Source organism: Brachyistius frenatus, unplaced genomic scaffold (assembly GCF_029030835.1).
Source record: "Brachyistius frenatus isolate BFR_SWC_R1_liver_20210118 unplaced genomic scaffold, ASM2903083v1 Contig_37, whole genome shotgun sequence".
Classification (NCBI taxonomy): domain Eukaryota; kingdom Metazoa; phylum Chordata; class Actinopteri; family Embiotocidae; genus Brachyistius; species Brachyistius frenatus.
Window position 1 is genome coordinate 2,012,501 of NW_027210636.1, and position 20,495 is coordinate 2,032,995.

At 48.0% G+C, this 20,495-nt stretch overlaps 1 protein-coding gene across 2 annotated transcripts in view; it reads right to left on the reverse strand.

The window, feature by feature from the left end:
• The window catches only part of cux2b (cut-like homeobox 2b), a 96,335-nt gene that overhangs the window by 31,811 nt on the left and 44,029 nt on the right, over positions 1-20,495 (reverse strand). For both annotated transcript variants that reach the window (XM_069701585.1, XM_069701584.1), the window contains exon 3: positions 18,220-18,267. In XM_069701585.1, the coding sequence (XP_069557686.1) occupies positions 18,220-18,267 (48 nt within the window). The remainder of the gene's footprint in view (positions 1-18,219; positions 18,268-20,495) is intronic.

Genomic DNA, 20,495 nt, shown 5'->3' on the forward strand with positions numbered 1-20,495 from the left:
CCCAGCTCTTGTGCAGCTGTCACCGCTGGCGTTTGTTGTGCTTCGAGTGCAGGTTTCACAAGAGAGGAGAGAGGGCGAACGAGAGCGAGCGAGCGAGAGAGAGAGAGAGAGAGATGAGTTGGTGAGGAGTGACTGATGAGTGGGTGGAGGAGAGGGGCAGAGGTAAACACTACCGCAATACAGTCTGGACAGCGAGAGACCCGAGTACACCCACCCACACACACACACACACACACACACACGCACACACACACACACACACACACACACACACACACACACACACACACACACACACACACACACACACACACACACACACACACACGCTCACGTCGAGCCCCTCTCGCTCACGCCAGACTGTGTTTGAGGGCAGATTTAATCATGGTGACACCCGTCTCGGCGCGGCGGTGGCAGCGCAGCGGTGGCCGCGGCCCGTCTTTGGACGCCCGGCGAGATGAGCAGTCGGAGACGCTGACACACATCTCGTCGCCGCGTCAATTCCAATCAGCGGCGGCCGTCAGTCAACGCCGCCCCGGCCCGCTCACGCCGCCGCCGCCGCCGCCGCCACTCAGCCGCTCGCTCGCAGAGCTGCCGCCTCAGCCAAAACAAACGGCCCCCGAAAGCTGACCGCGCCAATATTTTTCCGTCGGACCACTTATCCGCCTCTCGCGACGACGCCGTGACAGATCCGGAGTGAAAAAGACGACTCTGTTCGCGGTCGCCCGGGGCGACCGGAGGCCGCAATGGGAGGGGCTCACCTGCATTTGAATGGTTGGGATTGTGTTTGAATGAAGCAGAGTTGGACCATATAGAGTATATATATATACATGTATATATATATATATATATATATATATATATATATACACACACACTGTGTACAGAGAAAGTAGGAAGGATTTTCACGTTCACAAGAGTCAGGCGTTGAGCTAAATGCTAATTTTAGCGTGCTCACGATGCTAATTTTGTCAACTTGCCCGACGCTGGCGTTAAACCTGCGTCTTCCACCGAAGAAGTTCCACCACGTCGTCATCGTTTACCGCCCGTTTCATCTTCTTCTGGGTAAACGTTGTTAAACGGCTCCCTTGTCTTCGTCCGTTTTGTGGTTGTTGTTGTCATTTCCTGCTTTGTGCTGCATTTTATTTTGAAAATAGGGATTTTTTTGTTGTTGTTGTTGTTGTTTTGTTTGTTTTTGTTTTACGTATTTTCTCGACTGACTTCCCGCCCGGCCGACCTGCTCCGTTCAGAAATAGACCCGCTGTCCATCGAGACGCTTCTAGACGCTGCAGAGACACGAAAGCATCGACTTGAATGAAAATAACCTGAACGGGTTTAATTAAAAAAAAAACAAAAAACTGCTGGAAATGTCTCGATTAACGTCCGGATGAATTGTAATTTCAAGCCGATGACGGTGGCAGACGCAGAAGCTCGGCGATCACCGGAGAGGCGACGAACAAACGACGGTACGAAGATGAAAAGGCGATCGACCGCGCGACGACTCCCAGCTGAGATGTTTCGGTCCCGGACAGACTTGACATCGCAAAAAAAAAAAAAAAAAATTAGAAAGAGACACATCAAGATATGTGACGTAAGGTGTTTCACTGGAATATGAGATGAGACGAAGTGAGAGTGACCTCGGGGTCAACGCCCCGGCGGGGCGAGAGAGAGAGAGAGAGAGAGAGCCGGTAATGACCCCGGCTGAGAGCAGATCTGTGGAGATGAAGGTTGGAGGCTGACGTAATCCCGGCGGACGCGGCAACGCCGAGCCGCATGAGAGGCAGAACATGGCACGACACTAAGCCCAGATCAAAGGGCCTGCTGTCTCCGGCACGCAGCAGGTGCCTTCTGGCCCCCCCCCCACCACCACCACCACCACCACCACCACCTCCACCCTTCTCGCCATCAACAGGCGGCGGCAGCAGAACCGCCGCGTCAATCTGAACCTCTCCACACACACACACACACACACACAAAAAAAAAACTCACAAAAATTTAAAAAAAAAAAAGCACCAGCCTCGGCGCTCGCACCTCAAAGTCACCGCAAAGTCAAAGTCAAAAGCCGGAGAGACAAAACGGAGGGAGGAAAACAAATCTTTCCCGAACGTCTTTGTAGTTCAAAAGACGGGGAGTTGTCATTTTCTTTTTGAGCTCCCGCTCCTTCAAATGTTTCGTGCAGCGAATGACCTAAACCTTGAGGAAAGAGAGTTCTGCCGAACGTGGCGTGATCGGGGGGGAGGAGTGGGTGAGGTGAGGGGAGGAGAGGGGGGTTAGGTGGGAGGCGTGCTGAGGGTGAGATGAAGGTACCGGTTGATGTTGCTGGAAAAAAAAAAAAAGGGGAGGTCGGCAAAAAAAAAAAAAAAGTAGCAATGAGAGCACCTGGACTAGATTTCAGTGCTGAGAGGAGAAAGAGGCGAAGAGGAGAAGTGTAGGTAAGGGCTAATTATAAAAATAAAGTGCCCCCATTATCCCGGCGCTGTACTGCCCCGGTGAACAAAGCTACAACAGATGGGGTGTCACGGGTAACCGTGCCAACGTGAGCCAAAGCCCCGGAGTGGACGGACCCTGGCAGGGCCGCCGGCGGAGCGGGTTTCTGGCGCAGCTGCATATCTCGCCCTCAGACACATGTTGACAGTGTTTCTGTAGCCGTGCCGACACCAGTCAAGGTGAGACAGCGTGACACGAGGCGAGCGAGCGAGCGAGAGCGAGAGAGAGAGCGCTCCAACTATGATGGATAGCGCTCTCCATCCACCTCTCCTCGCTCTTCCCTCCTAGAAAAAAAAAGAAAAAAGGCTGGTGACTTTCCAGTGAGGCAATTATCATTGCGGAATGCATAATAGGCTAATTAATTACAGGTGTCAGCGCTGCCTTTGTTTCGGCGTGGAGGAACATCATGCCAAAGCCGCATCCGCTGAAAGACCCAAAAAAACAAAAAAAAAACGAACGAACAGCGCTGATGGACGAGCCCCCGAAAACCGCGCCGAGATGACGGCGAAGGAAAACGAACGGTCGTCGCCGCCGCCGCCGCCGCCGTGAAGTCTGCCACACAATCCCCGCCGTCCGGAGATGGATTGGAAACACATGGTGCATAAATTAGGTCCATTATTTGCTTGATAAATCTGTCGTTGTCAATCGCTTTCGCTTTCGGAAAAAAAAAAAATAATAAAAAAAGGAAGATCTCAGGTAACGGGCCTCGGTGAAGAGGGGGGGGGCGATCCATGTGGTTGATTTGGTTCCACGTAAAGAGGAGGGAGGGGAGGGAGGAAGCTGGCGCGACGTTGGTGGCAGCGCTATCAACAATCAAGAGGGCCCCCCCTCTCCTCCCATCTCCCTCCCTCCTCCCCCCCTTTAGCACAAGCCGTTCTTGACAAACACGGCATGTCATTTGTCCTGTCAGATCCGCCGATTTCATTCTTTGCGCGCGAGGAAAAAAAAAAAACGGAAAAGCCGACAATCGGCGGGGGAAGAGAAGAAGAAAGAGAGGAGCCGTTGAACGATGGGGTGACGAGGGAGGAGAGACAGCACGGAGGTTTGTGTTCGGCTAAACAGCAAGCAGAACTTAATACAGCGGTGTGTGTGCGCGCGTCTTTCCATGGGGGGTCGTGGCGGTAGGCTGATAATCCCCTCCACGCCCTCCAGGCAGCGGGGGTTGGAGGGGGTGGTGGTGGTGGTGGTGGTGGTGGTGATGGTGATGGTGGTGGTGGTGGTGGGGGGGGGCTCATTGTAGACTACATTGAGTCTAATAGGAGCGGGCGCTGCAGTTGCATGCGTCTCTCTCTTCTGCTCCCACTGTGAGAGGAGTTTTACATAATTAATGACTGTTGATGTTTCTCAGGTAGTCGCCCGGCAAATTCACTCCAGACTCGGCTGCACGTCGCCGCCGCCGCCGCCGCCGCCGCCGTCGGTTCCGCGGAGAGAATGAGCGACACCAGAACAGACAGCTTACATTACAGGCATAAATAAGGCAATTTTGTACAGTGTCTTCAGACATTACCGCTATGTGTGTTGTGTGTGTGTGGAGGGGGGCGGGGGAGGGGGGGGGGGAGGTTGGGTTCAGGGCCAATGATTCGACTTGCTTCTGAAGAAAACGCTCTCAGAAAAAAAAAAAAAAAGAGCTTTTCTATGTCTCGCAAGTCTGCAGAGACTTTTCTTTTCTTTTTTCTTTTTTTGCTTGATGCGAGTAAAACTGCTTCCTTTAAGTGTTTTTATAATTCCGTATGCTGTTAGGAGACGAGCGGATGAAGAGGCGCCTCCTTCCTGATAACAGTTTTGACGGCGAATCGTTCACGTCGGCACGAATCCGCCGTAATCTGACTGTCGATCTCAACACGTGTGAGGGCCCGGTGGTCTGGGCTTTTCTGGTGGTGGTGGTGGTGGGGGTGGTGGTGGGGGGGGGGGGGCGCAACCGTGCACGCATTGCCTGGGAGGCAGTCCACATTTATACCGGAGCATGTTAAATTAAACATTTAAACACGACACCAAGGGGAGAAAAAGAAAAAGAGGCTATTTTTTACTTGCTCTCAGCCTCCACCACTCATTATTAATTTGTAATAACCTTTAAGGCTTTTTTTTGATGTCATACATATTTTACCGAGAGATATCACTCCCAGCCAGACTCGAGGAGGCTATCTGTCGATGACGGACCGCCGCGAGCGCCACCGAAAAACGCGCCTTCGCCTGCTATAATTAGGAACAGGTGAAGGGGTTGAGAGCGATCTGGTGGACGTGCGTCACGCCAAACAGCCGGAGATTAAAAAAAAAAAAAAAAAAAAAAGGCAGCTTCTGATGGTCATTTTCAGATTTTTTTTTTTTTTTAAAGTCTGGACAGCAAAAGAAAATATCAAAAAAAACAAAAAGACATGAAATGCGATTTATTTTTGCAACCCGGATCCGAACCAGCAGAATCTACGCCCGGATAAAACTGTCTGCGGCGTCGGCCCCGGCACGTGCCGTTACCGCGGCAACCCATGTAGATAAAAGTTTAGGCGATGTCTGGACGCAAAAAAAAACCGAAAAGACCCCAAAACCATTTTAGGTATTTCTGAACGCCCCGCGTAAAGGAGTTCATTTCAGCTACATGAATCTGAGTGGTTGAACACTGGGAGGAGGAGGAGGAGGAGGAGGAGGAGGAGGGCGGGGTGGGTGGTGGTGGTGGTGGTGTTGTTGTTCATCATTAACACTCTTGTCTCCTTCGTATTCCTCCGTCAGAGGGCTGGCTGAGACCCATCCTGCTGCTCCCCCCCCCCCACTCTGCTGGGAGGCACCCCCCCGCCCCTCCCTTCTCCCCCCCCTCGGTTGCCCGCTGGATGCCAGCCTAAAGCTGCTCGTGTACGCCGGGTGCCAACGCGCCACTAAAAGCTGTAAAACAAATGAGCTCTGTTTGGTTAATGTACACTGATTGACCTCCGCTGCCAGCCATTTGATATCATCATTGTAATGACCAGCTTTCTGCCTGATCAGTCGTACACGAGGGAGGGGGGGGGGGAGGGGGGAAGGGGCGTTGTTTATCAAATGCTATATATCCTGGCAAAAAATCGATGAAATCACGGCATTCAAATCATATTAGTTCTTTTTTTTTTTTTTTTTTTAATTTTTTATTAAAAGGTCAGATCACTGAAATATATATATATATATATAAATTTAAAAAAAAGAGACGCAATCGCTCGGCTTTTTATGGTCTTTTTAATTAGTGGTTAATAAAATGGAAGGTCGATGGAGTTAAAACAAGCGTATCTCCACGGCCGTGCGTCCCGCCTGCTTCACACTCGGCAGGTGTGTTGCCGGGGACCCGAGGTTGCGCCTGTTGTGCGACGCGTTCGATACTAATACGTTTTCATAAAAAAAAAAAAAAAAAAGAAGGCGACTGCAAAATCGCGTGAAAAAAAATAATTAATAAATAACTGATGTGATATTTTCAACAGGCACTGTGTTGGTATGTTAAAAATGAATTCTTCAGCCAACCAGCTTGGAGTTAATCGCTTAAATGTCAGGACTGACCTGTGCACCGAAACAGAAATAACAGTAAATACAGTAAAAAACTGGCCAGCAAATTTTTTATCCCAGCCTTTTCAAGAGCTCCGCCCCTCCACTGGGGCCCCTAGGTGGTCCAACCCCCAACCCCCCCCCCCCCCCAACTACTACGCCCCTGTTGACGGTACGCACGAAGGAAAATAATAATTTATATATTCTTCTTTTTGTTACATCATCGTCAAAGCAGACATCCAGGAGCGCTAAATCAATCCTAGAAACAAGTGTTCAGCTTCATGTATATATTTATATAAATATAAATATAAATATAAATATATATATATAGGAGCTGACTTTAGCGGTTATCTATTGGATGTTGAGCGTTACATAACCCTCCATATGCTCCGAGTGTAGGACAACTCCGTACGGGTTATAAATAAAGAAACCTGACGCACGGCTGCAGCCACTGTGATTTGGGCAAGTTCTCACATGGGATGTCATAGTTCTGCAGCGCTAGCCCCACAGCTATTTCAGGCTCTGCCTCATTAGAACATCCGCTGTGAGTGAACAAAAAAGAAATATATATATATAAATAAAAGAGAGTGTACAAAAAGGCATTTCATTAGGGAAGAGAACGCATGAAGAGAAACAGCTCTCCCTCGCAGCAAACGGCTGTTTTGGTTTTTTTTGGGGGGGGGGGGGGGGCGGGGCTAAAATTCGGTGCATTTGCTACGTTTTAAAAAGGCGGAGCGAGGTGCGAGAGCCCGGTTACGGTTACCGACGGCGCCGAGAGATCCGGGACGGGCCCAAATACGCAAGATGGCTGCAATTTCCCCACATCCACTGCCTTCGACAGGGCGGTGTGTGTGTGTGTGTGTGTGTGTGTGTGTGTGTGTGTGTGTGTGTGTGTGTGTGTGTGTGTGTGTGTGTGTGTGTGTGTGTGTGTAAGTGTGTGTGTGTGTGTGTGTGTGTGTGTGTGTGTGTGTGTATGTGTGAGTGTGTGTGTGTGTGTGTGTGTGTGTGTGTGTGTGTGTATGTAAGTGTGTGTGTGTGTGTGTGTGTGTGTGTGTGTGTGTGTGTGTGTGTGTGTGTGTGTGTGTGTGTGTGTGTGTGTGTGTGTGTGTGTGTGTGTGTGTGTGTGTGAGGGAACGTGAGCAACAGGAGATGCGATTATGCGTAAAAGTTCAGGTTCGCACACGAGAGAAGAGGGGGAGGAAAAAATAAAGTAAAAAAATACACTTCATTGCGTGACTGACTGTACCTGCCTGTGTGTGTGTGTGTGTGTGTGTGTGTGTGTGTGTGTGTGTGTGTGTGTGTGTGTGTGTGTGTGTGTGTGTGTGTGTGTGTGTGTGTGTGTGTGTGTGTGTGTGGAGGCCTCCTCTCACACCACAGCGGCTGGCTAATTTAGTTAGGGAATAGCTGGCTGTCCTTCAGGTGAATGGACGGTGATTGGTCTCAATATGAGACGTAATAAAAAAAACAGGCCCATCACCGGATCTCGCCGCACCTTCGGACGTCCTTCACACGTCTCACCAGAAGAAGACACACGCCCACAAACATCAACACACACACACACACACACACACACACACACACACACACACACACACACACACACACACACACACACACACACACACACACACACACACACACACACACACACACACACACACACACACACCGTTGAATTAAAAGCTCATATCTTGGTCATTATAGGGGCAAACCATTCATGCTAGATCTCTCATCTATAACTCTTTCATCATTTAGTCTGATAATACTTTTTTATATTCGACTTCACGTCAGGGAAACAGTCATTTCGTCTTGTGAAATTGTCGCGTTTCTACACGTATCTCCCCGTTACGTCTACAGTCTGGAGGGGCGAGTGGCGGGGCGGGGGGGGGGGGGTGACGCTTTGTCGTACAGAGAAACGAGCGGTTCTCATCGGAGACGGAAAGATCTGACGTTTATTTGGACGTTTGGTACGTCGCGAAGCCGATTGTGTCTCGGACGCTGGAAAGGCCGAGCCGTGCGGTTTCTTGGGATACGTGCTGCATCTCTGTGATGAAAACTCAACCGAGTGGGAATTTGGACGCAACTTCGCGTCCGTCGGGCTCCAAGCGCGACATAATTCATTATGAAAAATGAATATCTTCAAACTTTTGCACGAAATTGAATTTCATTCTCCTCCAATTTGTCATTATTACACCTTCGTCCACGCTGAAGTCACGTCTTTAACTGCCTCGACCTTTGACCTACTGGTTGCCTATTCATTTTTTTCGGGACACAAAATTGCTTCTATCATTGTGTTTATTTGCATAATCTTCACACTTTAATGCTTGTAGTGACCACCCCCCCCCACCACCACCACCACCACCAACCCCCACCAGAGACTTCTGAACATCTCCTAATAAACAGCGCCTCTCTTGTTTAGGGGACTGGAGCCCGGTCGACCTCCTTCAGTCCACCTGTCCTCCAGTTTGGTCGCGGCCGACTCTCATCTCTTCCTGCCAGCTGCGAGCATCCAGCAGCGCCATGGCGACCCCCCCCCCCCCCAACCCACCCACCAACACACACACTTTTTTTTTTTTTTTTTTTTTGGCCCGTCCCCTCGGCTTCCACTCCAGGCTCTGGGCCCTTTCACTCCCGAAGAGGAGCCGGAGCGCCCTCCATCCCTCCATCCCTCCATCCCTCCATCCCTCCATCCCTCCATCCCTCCCGCTCAAATCCACCGAGACCCAATTACGGGGGACTGCAGGAGAAACCACGAGGACACGCAAAGTTACTTTGCTTTAATTGAGGATGTGTTTAACACTCTCCTTAGGCCACCGTGGCCACTTTATGTTTCTGATGAAACACGGAGCCCCTGCAGTGGGACTTTAAAACATATATCTGTTTGTGACAAAGGCAAAGAGCGCTCTGATCTGCCGGCTTAGATATTTAAGGGCGTCGGGTGTGATTTAGGACGTCGTATTTCCCCCTGCATAAGATAAAGAATAAAACAAGCAGATCTCTTAAAAGTGTAAAAACACATTTGATTAGTGGCGGGGAAGCAACACTTTTTTTTAATGCCGGGCGTACATCAGACGAGTGGCTCCTCTCCCCGCTAAGAGAGTTACTTCACTTGCAGCTGCTTGTTTTAATAGAGTCACATGTTAATTAGTATTGTAGTTAATCCCATATTAAAGAGACCCAAACTGTCAGGTCATATTATAAACAATCGGTCCTAATGTTCGCGCATGTGACATTCGGAGCTGCTATCTCTTCTAGCAAAATGTTCCCTAGGTACTAATTGGCCTACTTTACGCTGTCTTTCTTTGAATTTTCTTTATCATTCAGGATATTAGCCTTGACAAGCATCATCCCGTGTAGCATAGGCCCACTAAAAGTAGAGATGAGCCGCATGTAGTTTAAAAAAAACAACACATATATACTTTTTTTTTTTTTTTTTTGCAGAGGGACAGTAGAAACGGGAGTAAATGTTGCACACTAGCATGTAATACTGCGAAATCTACCTTCATGGGATATTAAATGCAATTTGAAAGAAGAATAAAAAAAAAAGTTCAAACAGTTCGCCAGCAGCAAAGTAAGTGTAACTTTTTCTCTGCTTGCATTATTTAAGATAGGCTCCATCATTTTATCAATCTATCGATCTCCCACCAGAAAGATGAAAATGGAAAAATAATGAGGCCGATGAATGCCGTGTAAAGAACATCAATGTGCAAAAATTTAATTATCTGCGCTGGAAAAGAGAAGTGGGGAAAAAAAAAAAAAAAAAAAATGTGTCGGCTGTTTTCTAAAACAAAAAGAAAGTGAAAAGGGGGGCAGTTAATATTTTTTCCTCTCTGCATATTTTAATTACCAGATCAATCATAACTACGTACTGCAGCACTGCAGAGAAAAAGAAAATTGCAAGTCTAAATGAAAAACAATAGATTTGCTTTAAAGTCTTCGCTCTTTTGAAGTCTAAATTAAAATTTCAGGTACCTTTACAAGAGCCTTCTTCAGAAAGTTATGATATTTAATTAGCGTGTTTAGATTTTGCTGAAATTAAACTTCACAGCCGAGCATCATGTGAAATGAAGACTGGTATTCCCAGGCTTCAGCAATGTGTGTGTGTGTGATGGTGGTGGTGGTGGTGGTGGTGGGTGGGTGGGTGGGGGCACCGCAGATGAACAGAGGGGGAATTAAATCACTTCAGCATGTGAGGGCTGTGTATCCTCTGACAGAAGCTCGTGTTCTTTCGACTCACGCTGCCACCGGCTTGATCTGAGGCCGGGGTTTCTCGCTGCCTCGGCGGAAGTGGAGACGCAACTTCACTCCCCGCGAAACCCCGTGTCTGTTTGGCGCTCCGATTCAGCGATTTTTTTTGTCATTTTTTTTTTTTTTTTACAGCACCGTAGAATTGGCGGAGCAGCTTTCCCGTTCCGCCTTTTCTTTTTTTTTTTTTATATATACCCCCCCCCCCTCTCACACACACACACACACACACACACACAATCCTCACACGAGCTTTTTCCTGGTTTGTGCAAGCGCTGATGTTTATTTCTCCTGGCATGTCCTCGCCGGCGCTCAGCCACCGATTTCACACATTTTTATTGGCTAATTTGACTGTGCTCTTGCCAGCAGCTGAGAGAGAGAGAGAGAGAGAGAGAGAGAGAGAGAGAGAGAGAGAGAGAGAGAGAGAGAGAGAGAGAGGAGAGGAAGGGAAAGAGAGAGAGTCGGGAGCATCTCGGAGACAGTGCTGCTGCTAGTGTTGCTGCTCTCTCTCTGACTTGAGGGTGCCCGGAGGGAGAGGGGGTGTGTGTGTGGGGGGGGGGGGGGGTCCCACCTGTCTAATAACAAGTAGTTGACCATGTTAGACTGAGGCGAGCTCGGGTCTGAGAAACTGCCTCTTGGATTAGTCACCGTGTGCCGCCGCCGAGTGTCTGTTTGGTTGGGGGGGGGGGGGGCAGCAGGGGGAACGTGATTGCCTGTCTCTTAAGGTGACAGGGGTTTTAAGAGCGGCGGATGTACGCCCAGTCAGACCCCCCCCCCCACACACACACACACACACACACACACGCGCGCGCGCGCACCCCCCCCCCCCACCCCAAAAAAAATAGGAGCGGGTGCAGGCGGTGCCGTGCGTGCGTCCATCTTCAAACACGGCTAACATTTGCACAGCAGCGGCAGTCAGGCGTGACGTCTCTGGGCTCTGAGGTTTGTGCTGTCAGGACGGCAGAAATTAAACCTGGCACTGCAGAGCTGAATGTGCTGAAACTCATCAATTCCACATGGCTAGAGAGCCAAGTGCCTATTTATAACATACCCCCCTCCCTCCCCGCTTCCCTCCCTCACCCCCACCCTCCCCCCCCACCCACCCCCATCCACACCCTCCCTCTTCTTCTTTACCTGGTGTGCATCCCTGGCTCTAAACACGCATCCATAATGATGAATACACCCAACTGGGACGCACCGACAGGGCATCAGTCAGGACAGGAAAACAAACACGCCACACACACACACACACACACACACACACACACACACACACACACACACACACACACACACACACACACCGTCAGATCACAGCACAGCATAGCAGAGGAGGGATACGACTGACACGGGAAAGGCTGATGGAAAGGTTGAGGCGTCTCAGCATAAAAACACCCAGCAGAATCACAACAATCAGTCAAGCACACAGGAAACAAACAAGGGCAGTCAGATATATTAAACTTCTAACAAAACAAAACAACAACAACAACAAAAAAGGGCCCAAGACAGAGCTGAAATATGGTGCAGCTCTGGTGAAACACTGCCACCCAACTACCGGCGCTTGTTGACGCTGTCATTTACTGAATTAATGGCGTTTCTTTTTTTTTTTTAAAGTTACCGTCAGCGAAAACAGACTGATGGACTTTTTTTCAGCTTCAGCTATAAATTTGTTTTGGAGGAGAAAAATGTGTTTGTTTTTTTTATAATGTTTGCAAAAACTGCAGATAAAAATATAAACAGGGAGAAAAATTCAGGTTGTATTTTCTGTTGAAATACGACAGTCAAAAATGCAAGCGTCACTCAATTTGGCACAGCGGAGGTTTTTTTTTTCGTCAGCAGCTTCATCCGATTTATCTGCAATGAGTTTATTTGTCGAAAACTATTCAAACTATTGTGACTTCACCTGTAGCTTGCCAGCCAGCTCAGTATCACGACGAAGCGCGTAATACACCCTCCAGTCCACTAGAGGGCAGGAACTGAAGTCCTAATAAGGGCAGAGAGGACGGATTCTTCTACACTTTTTTTTTTTTTTTAAACCCCGACCACGAAGTTCTTCAGACCACCACGAGGTAAAGAAAGCGACATCAGGTTGCGCTCGCGACGTACAGCTAAGTGTTTAGCTCTGTCCAAAATAACGTACTTAATATTACTCGTATTTTACACGAGCGAGATCATTACTCTGTAATCGTCCCTTGTGTCCACATTAGCCGACGGCCGAGTGTCGTGAGAAAATTTTTCGATACCAGTATCGATACCTCGACTTCCACGCTAGCTCCCGAATGATGTTTTGGTTTTTTTTATACCAATTTTAAATCCAGAAAACTACATTAGGGTAGAAATCTTTAGTTTTCATGCAGTTTAGAGGGGGGAGAGTGTAACCGAGGTTATTTTCTGTCGCTACAATACAGCTTCACTCAAACAGTGCGTGTGTGACCAAAAGTTTTTTTTTCTGGAAATAGAGAATTCGTGGGTTTTAATATAAGATGAGATTTTTACAGGATCTACGTGGGCGGGCCGGCCGGCCGAGTAGAGGCCGCACATGGTAGCTAATGAGGCTAACGAGACGGACTCCTTCGTGAATGAAGCCAAAGTTTTGACAGGTGTCCAAATAGATTTTTTTTTTATTTTTTTTTTTATTGGAGAAAGTAAGGAAGCAATTCAGGCAAAAGCGTTAAGTTCGGTACAGAAACCAACTGTCGCCGTCGTTCTGCAAACGTAACCGACTTCATAGTTACGACAACAAGAACGTAAAACAGAGCGCCTTAAAGGTCCTCCGACGTGACGCTCCTTCGAAATAAGACTAAAAAAAAAAAAAACAACCTCTCCACTGGGCTATTTCTTCATTTGTGTGACCGACTTAAGATGAAAAGAAGCTGAATGTAATGTAATATGGACAATATTTGATCCGAGTCTCCACATATAAGCTTGTTCAGCTTTGATAATAAATCAATAAAAGTAAACTTTAAAGTAATCGAGGGCTGAATAAAGGAACAGAAGTGCATTAAGTTTTGGGTCAAAGCCGCTTTTCTGCACTGATGTGGAGGACGGCCGAGGCCATTCACCCTCTGGAGAGGCAGAGGACATAAAAGACTCAAGGAAGGTATTATCTAATGTCCAATTACACTCCCCCTCCCGCCCCCCCCCCTCCGCCCCCTACATCCCTCCACCTCTGCTCCATCTCTCTCTCTCTCTCTCTCTCTGCCTCCCACCTCCGTTCTCCTCTCTCCTTAGCATGAAGAGGACACAAGTGATAAACCAGGAGCAGGAAGCCGGTGGTTTACATGGCCCTGGAGCCCATTATGTTCCCCCACAATAGGCTGGAGGCCTTGACGTGCTGTGAATCGGTAATGGGCCCGGAGATCCCGGTGCCCGGGCCGGGCCCGCCGCCGCCGCCGCCGCCGCCGCTGCTCAATGAGCCTGAGACAGCCGAGCGGGGCGTCAAGAGTTACCTCGTCAGCCCGGCGCGGAGCTGGTCTGGATCGTAGCCGGGGGGAGGGAGGGAGGGAGGGAGGGAGGGCGGGTGAGTGGGCGGGCGAGCGAGGAGAGTAGGAAGGTGTCGTAAAATGCCCCTTACATAAGGTAGGGCATGAATAACAACACAAAGGCAATATTCGGAGGCAGCCGTAGCGCAGGGATCCGGTTTCATCGGCGCAGAAATACGAGGCCATAACCCCGCGACGTAGGAAGGAACCAGCGCCGGCTCGCTCCTAAAACCGTGTCTTTCCGTCGGAGCTCTTTTTTTTTTTTTTTTTTCTTTTCTCCGACCCCACCTTCCCAAGTTAGCCATCCACTCAAGCAATCTGTACCTAATAACCACGAGGTTTAGCCCGCGATGAAGATCTGTCTTCATCGAGCCGGAAAAGCTGTAGCGTCGCCGAGCATTTCTTCCTAACGGCGCAGTCCCTCATCTATGAAAGTGCCATAGAGCCCCTCAGACAATTAGGCAGGGAAAAGCTTTATGACCGTTAGACTCACTCAGCGAGCGGCACTCTCACCGCCAGCGCCGCCAGGAGCGCTGGCTCGTGCAGAAAGGTAATTACGGAGCCTCTCATAATGACACGGAGGAAGCTTGCGTCATAACACCCACAGCCTTTTATCACGGCGCTGTAATTAATTATCATCCTTTTACTCTTTGATTCATTCCACTATTCATAACATATTCATACATTCAAGAGAAATTATCATTTCCTTCAGGAATTAATCAAAAGGGAGGAAGAGCCGGTCGTCTCGTCGATGGATGATCAAAGACGGTGTTTGTCTACCTCGCCGCGTGGGTGTGTGTGGGGGGGAGGGGGAGGGTGGAGGGGGGAGGGGAGGTCTCTGACAACACCGTCCGCTCCGACCGTCTGCAAGGAGCCGCGGCCGATGCGTAAGAAACGGACGTCGAAGAGTCTCCACAAAAACAAAAAACAAAAACCTTCATTCTTTCTCGTTTCTCTTTTCTCACTCTCCGACGCGAGGAAACGCAAGACGACAGCGGCCGCGACTGAGGGACACCTTCCCCGGAGGAAGTCGGTCCTATAGACCCGACGCGGCGGCCATTTTGAAGATCTCTTAACTCAGCTTCGTGCCGTGGGAAAAAAAAAAAAAGAGAGAGAGAAAGAAAGAAACACCTCCTGCGCTCTCATAAGAAGAACAAAAACAAGCAACAACAACAACAATAAGAACGCACATCGTCTTCCCTCACATCATCACTTCCCCAACCTCGGGGCGGCGGCGGCGGGAGGGTGGGGGGGGGGGGGTGGAGGGGCTCAGTTCGACTCATAAGCAGGTGTCCAACCGGCCCCCCCCCGGTTTTTTTTGTGTTTTTTTTTTCTTGGCGAGCGCCTTTTTAATAGCCGTTTGATGTTTTTGATGTCTAGTCAGCTCGATCGTACCTTGCCGCTTTGATAATGAGGCCCAATAATGATTCCCGAGCTCGAGGGGTTAATGGTATGTAACCGGCAGAGCTGCTAATTACACGTTACAAACTATTTATCAGAATCTCCATCTGCGCGAGCACCGCAACTCTCATTGTGCACGCTAAATTACTCCACGGATTATCATTGTAAAAGCAAGTTTCAGTAATTAGGGGACCCATACTGCTGTTTTTTCCTGTGTTTTTTTTGGTTTTTTTCTTTACTTTTTTCCACGAGATGCACCGAACGACATCGAGAGGAGGAAACTAGAAGGGCTGGTTTAATTCGGGCCTGATATTGGGACCGGTGTCGGGCCGGGCGAGGGCGAGGAGGAATCTGCCTCTCCTGGAGGACGACATAAAAAAAAAAAATAAAAAAAACCCACAAGAAATCAGTCACAGTTCTCTTTTTTTTTTTTTTTTCCACACAAAAGGTTTATCCTGAGGGGAGTTTACACTCCAAAGTGAGAGGGAGGTGTAAATTGCACTGAGAAGCCCCACATAGTCTCGGTGCGAATCGGCGAAGACGTTTTGGTTTTTTTTCTTCCCCCCCCCCGCACCTTTTCCGTACGTTCAGACTCGGCGTGTGAAAGTTGTGCGAGCGGCGGTGTGGTCCAACGGGCCTCCGTCTCTCCAGCGATCGGTTATTTGAGAAAATAACTGTCACATCCTTCAGCCCCCAAAGGTGCGCCTGAGACCAACGGAGACGTGCACCATCTCCTCTCTCTCTCGCTCTCCGCCGTAAATTTTTATTAAAATTACCTTCATTATAAGACAGTGTTCATTATAAAACCAAAAACGCCGGTCTCCCAGGGCCCTGTGGATTAATAAGGACAGCGGTGTATTTTAAGCCGTAAACTCAGCTCCTCACTGTCCTTAATCTCCTTCCTACTTCACAAGGCCAAATTAACACCTCTCCTCAGCTCTGACGGGACCTCATTAGCAAACTTCCAGGGAAAGAAAAAGAGGAGAGCAAAGAACGAAAAAAGAGGAGAAGAAGGAGGGAAGCGACCAATGACAGCCACCAGCTCTGGGATTTAACCCTTTCTCCTCCTCCTCCTCCCAGCTCCGCGGAGAAACTAGGTCGGCAACGTGTTTCTAATCAGTCGGCTGGTTAGTGATAATTAGAAGGCGAGATTGGACGAGAGAAGAGGGAAGAAGAAAAAAAAAAAAAAAAAAGTGGGTGGGGAACGCTGGAATGAAAAAAGAAAAGAAAAAGGAAGAGAACCTGTCATGTCGCAAAACACTTCAAAGGAGCCGACTTCTCCTTTAGAAGTGGCGTGATGAGGGGTCCAAATACCACGAGGCTCTCCTTTGGGCCTCCGACGAACTGCGGTAGGAGGGAGGATGGAGGGAAGTGAGGGCGTGGTGGTGGTGGTGGTGGGGGGGGAGGAGGGGCAAGGACCCAGTTCTTCCTCACATGTACGCATCCTCACACACACGCGGCAGGACTTTTTGTTGTTGTTGTTGTTGTTTTTTTGTTTTTTTTTTCCATCGTTCGCCACCTGTACAGCGCAGCTGCAGGGGAGCTTTAGTCTATCCCAAACCACACAGCTCCAACAAGCGCGTCCAACTCCACCTTCTTCCTCCTCCTCCTCCTCCTCCTCCTCCTCCTCCTCCTCCCAGCAAGCAGCAGGTCGAGGTCCCACGGCTTACAACCGAGGTCGCGCAGACTACCGCTGGGTAAAGTTCACAAGCCTCTGCAAGCTGTTTGACATTACCAATAAGGTCAAAGTGTATCAGAAAACCACCAGAGGATTATATTATTATGGCGCGCCGAGTCGCTCGCCGCACCTCCGCGATCAAAAAATAGCCGAGGCCTTTTTTTTTTTTTTTCTTCCTGCTTGCTGCAAGCTGGCTTACTTATCAATGTGCAGAAACATAAGCTCTGTGGAAGTTACACAAGAGAGACGGCGAGAGGTACCCAGAGAGGCCTGCAGCTAACAAGGAAAAAAAAAAAGAGAAGGAGAATCATCGCTCATTATCAGCCATCTATTTTATCTACTATGAAAACATCTCGAGACTCCCAGTTGTCAGACATCAATGGCGCTTAAATTAATCCTTTGGGTTCCTGTTTGCACAATAAAGATATGGAAGGGTGCTTCTGATATTTGTGCAACTTTACAGTGTTAATTGAATTAGCACAGAAATTCAACCACAGAGCCGCCGCCGCCGCCGCCGACTGCAGCGTGAACGCGATCGCTCCTGCTAAGAGGGGGAACGCGCTCGCTCGGGCACAGTCGATTAGAAAGCATTAAAAAAAAAAAAAAAATAAAAACAACAGAAAGATGCCAATAATCACTTCCAAAGAGATCCGAACAATCCGCGCTGAGTGTTCTCATGTTTACCGACGATAGGGGCTTTCAGGTTCAGCGCCGGGTGGCGAGTTTAGAGAGGTGTGTGTGTGTGGTGGGGGGGGGGTGGGGGTTGGGAGAGGGGGGAGGTGGAGGAGAGAATAAGACTGGAAGCATATTTGCGGTATCATTTCCATAAGCCTCTCTGCTTTGCGGACCATAGCGCGGCTCGCAAATGTGATTTATGACCTTGGTTTAATGGCTGGAGCAGAGTCTTGGTAGGTATCAGATGACTTTTTCAATATGGCGACGTCAGAGGGTGGAGGGTTGGGGGAGGGGGAGATGGGTGGGGTGGGGGTCAGTGGGGCGACGGCGAATGCACCATCACAACAGGAAATGAGGGCTTGTCTCGGGCCAAGAAAAATATGAGAAGGCAGATATCTGATCATCTAATGGCAGATAGACGCTACTTCACTTTGACAGAAAAGGCATCAGTCAATAAAAGCAAAGCAGATGAGCAGCAACATGAAAAGTACGCCACGGATTTCCTATCTATAAAATCATTCGTTCCAGGAGCGCAGCGGTCCGTCCCGCCTCGACGTCCACGCGGGACCCAGAAGGATGCGTCTGCTTTCGATAAATTACAACGTGGAACGGACAAAATCGTCAATAAAGATGCTACGTCCACTTAGCGGTTTACGGACTCGTGTGTGTGTGTGTGTGTGTGTGTGTGTGTGTGTGTGTGTGTTTTTAATTCTGCAGAATCTGCGATCCGTTAAAAAAAAAGCCGTGCAGACTCACCTGGGCTTGGAAACTCTTGAGAACAGGTGCCACCATCTCCCGGACTTCCTGTAACACAGAACAAAAAACTCTGTCTCAGCATTTTTTTTTTTTTTTTCATTTCTTGCAGATGCTCCACCTGTTAGGAGGCAACAAACAGCTCCATGTCGGGAATATAAAAAAAAAAAAAAGAAGAAGAAGAAAAATCTTTAATGGATTCTCACCAGTCAGTCTTACTCGTGTACGTGCCAGCCAGGGGTGTTGTTATAAGGGTGTGTGTGGGGGTATTAGTGGTTAAACCTAAAAGGGGGTTTGAGTGGGCATGTTTGAAAAGTGGGGCTTTCCAGTAGCTCGCGTTTAGAGCTCAGAGATCCAGACTCGTGTGAGCTCTCGCAGCCTCAGGTAAGGGGATTGTACTGCCAGTGGTGACAGCCTGATCCTGTCTTAAACGCCTGTATTATACTGACAAGATTACAGCACTACACTACACACACACACACACACACACACACACACACACACACACACACACACACACACACACACACACACACACACACACACACACACACACACACACACACACACACACAGGCAGCATAGCAAATAGCCCAAGGGTTCATTTATAAAATATATATATATAAAAAAAAATTTAAAACAACAAAAAAACAACAACAACAAAAAAACGCTCTCTTTGACTTCGGCCTACGTGTCAATGGATGATCATTTCAAAGAAGATGATGGGAAATAAAAGAAAACCAAAAAAGAGGACAAAATCAACTCTATCCTTCATTGGATTTGAGCTTTTCATGTATTCAGTTCAGTCCACTTTAATTGACATTTTGCTTTCTAAAAGTGAGGTGGAACGAGGTCTCGGCAAATCCTCGACATAAACCAGAAGAGAATGGCAGAATAACAGGGACGGCATCTCAGGAGGTATCAGATATATATATATATATATATCACTGTAAACTCAATAATGACACATAAAACTCTGGTTACTGTTAATGTATTATTACTGCTGCAGGAGGAACAATACAAAAGTTAGCACACCAGTTTATTAGTTGCAGTTGTCAGGCACAAAACTATGTTAACCGGGACTTCTTAGTTAAGTTTAATACAAATTGTGCTTCTCAGGAAGGTAGTGCACAAAAGGAAAATGCTCCAGGTAGGTTTTGGGAATTGTTCTCCAAATTTGAATGACGTTGATTTGCGGCTTTTTTTCGCTGCCAATTTTTATGAAATCTACTTTAAGAAAAAAGAACATTACGTCCCACATTATGGTGGAAAATATTCATGCAGTTCAGAGGGCGTAACCTCAGTTGTTTTCTGTGTAGCTACATTTAACAGATGTCCCCTAAACGCCTCACCAGCGAGCTATCGCTAGTCACTACAATTTACCGACTTTCCTTAAACGTCTCACGTGCTATCAGAAGTTTCTAGATAGCTGGCAGCGAAGCAGCGAACGCTAACGAACGCCGACCGATGTGAGGTCGAAAGATTTTATAAAAATAAGGAAATCAGGTGAAAGATTTACCAAAGTTGAAACCAAGGGATTTTTTTTTCTACGTAGGTGGGTAGCTCAAATAAAGGCTAAGTACGACAAATGTACTAACGCGAAACAAAGACGCCATAGCGTGGATGTAGCCTCGGTTTTAGGACAATATCGTATTATATTATCATGTTATTATTATTAGGGATGAACATTTCAAGCAAAAATACTATTCAGGAAATCGCTCAAAACGATTCGACCACTAACGCAAACTTTTCTTTTTCGAGGGCTGCAGTCGTCTTTGCTGATGTTGGTTAACGGCGGCCGACAAACAGCTTTCAGGTGAATTACCGCCACCTTCTGACAGGAGTTAGGCATTACAACTCATAAAAACGGGAAACGGGGAAGAACAACAGACACAAAGTCCGGAGTCGAGTTTAGCTGAAGGTTTTGTCCTTCATCAGCAGTTCAGCAGAAGATTTCAGGCAAAACAAACAAATCACGGCGACCGAGAACCCTTTTAATAATCATCGTTTTAAGATTCATAATCTAGAATTGTACACATCTTTTTTGCCTTAATGTCCTACTATTTATATTTATATTTTCATAAACCAGCCCAAACTGTGTGTTTGCGATGTGTTTTTTTTAGTTTTTGTTTCGAGACACCTGTTCCTGTTACATCACATCCAATTTGGAGAAGCGTCGATACTTCGGCTTCCAATTCTGACGCCCGGATAACTTTTTTTTTCTTTTTTTTTTCATAAGCCTGCTTCAGCGGTTCAAAGCGAGCAGCAGAGTTGCTCTT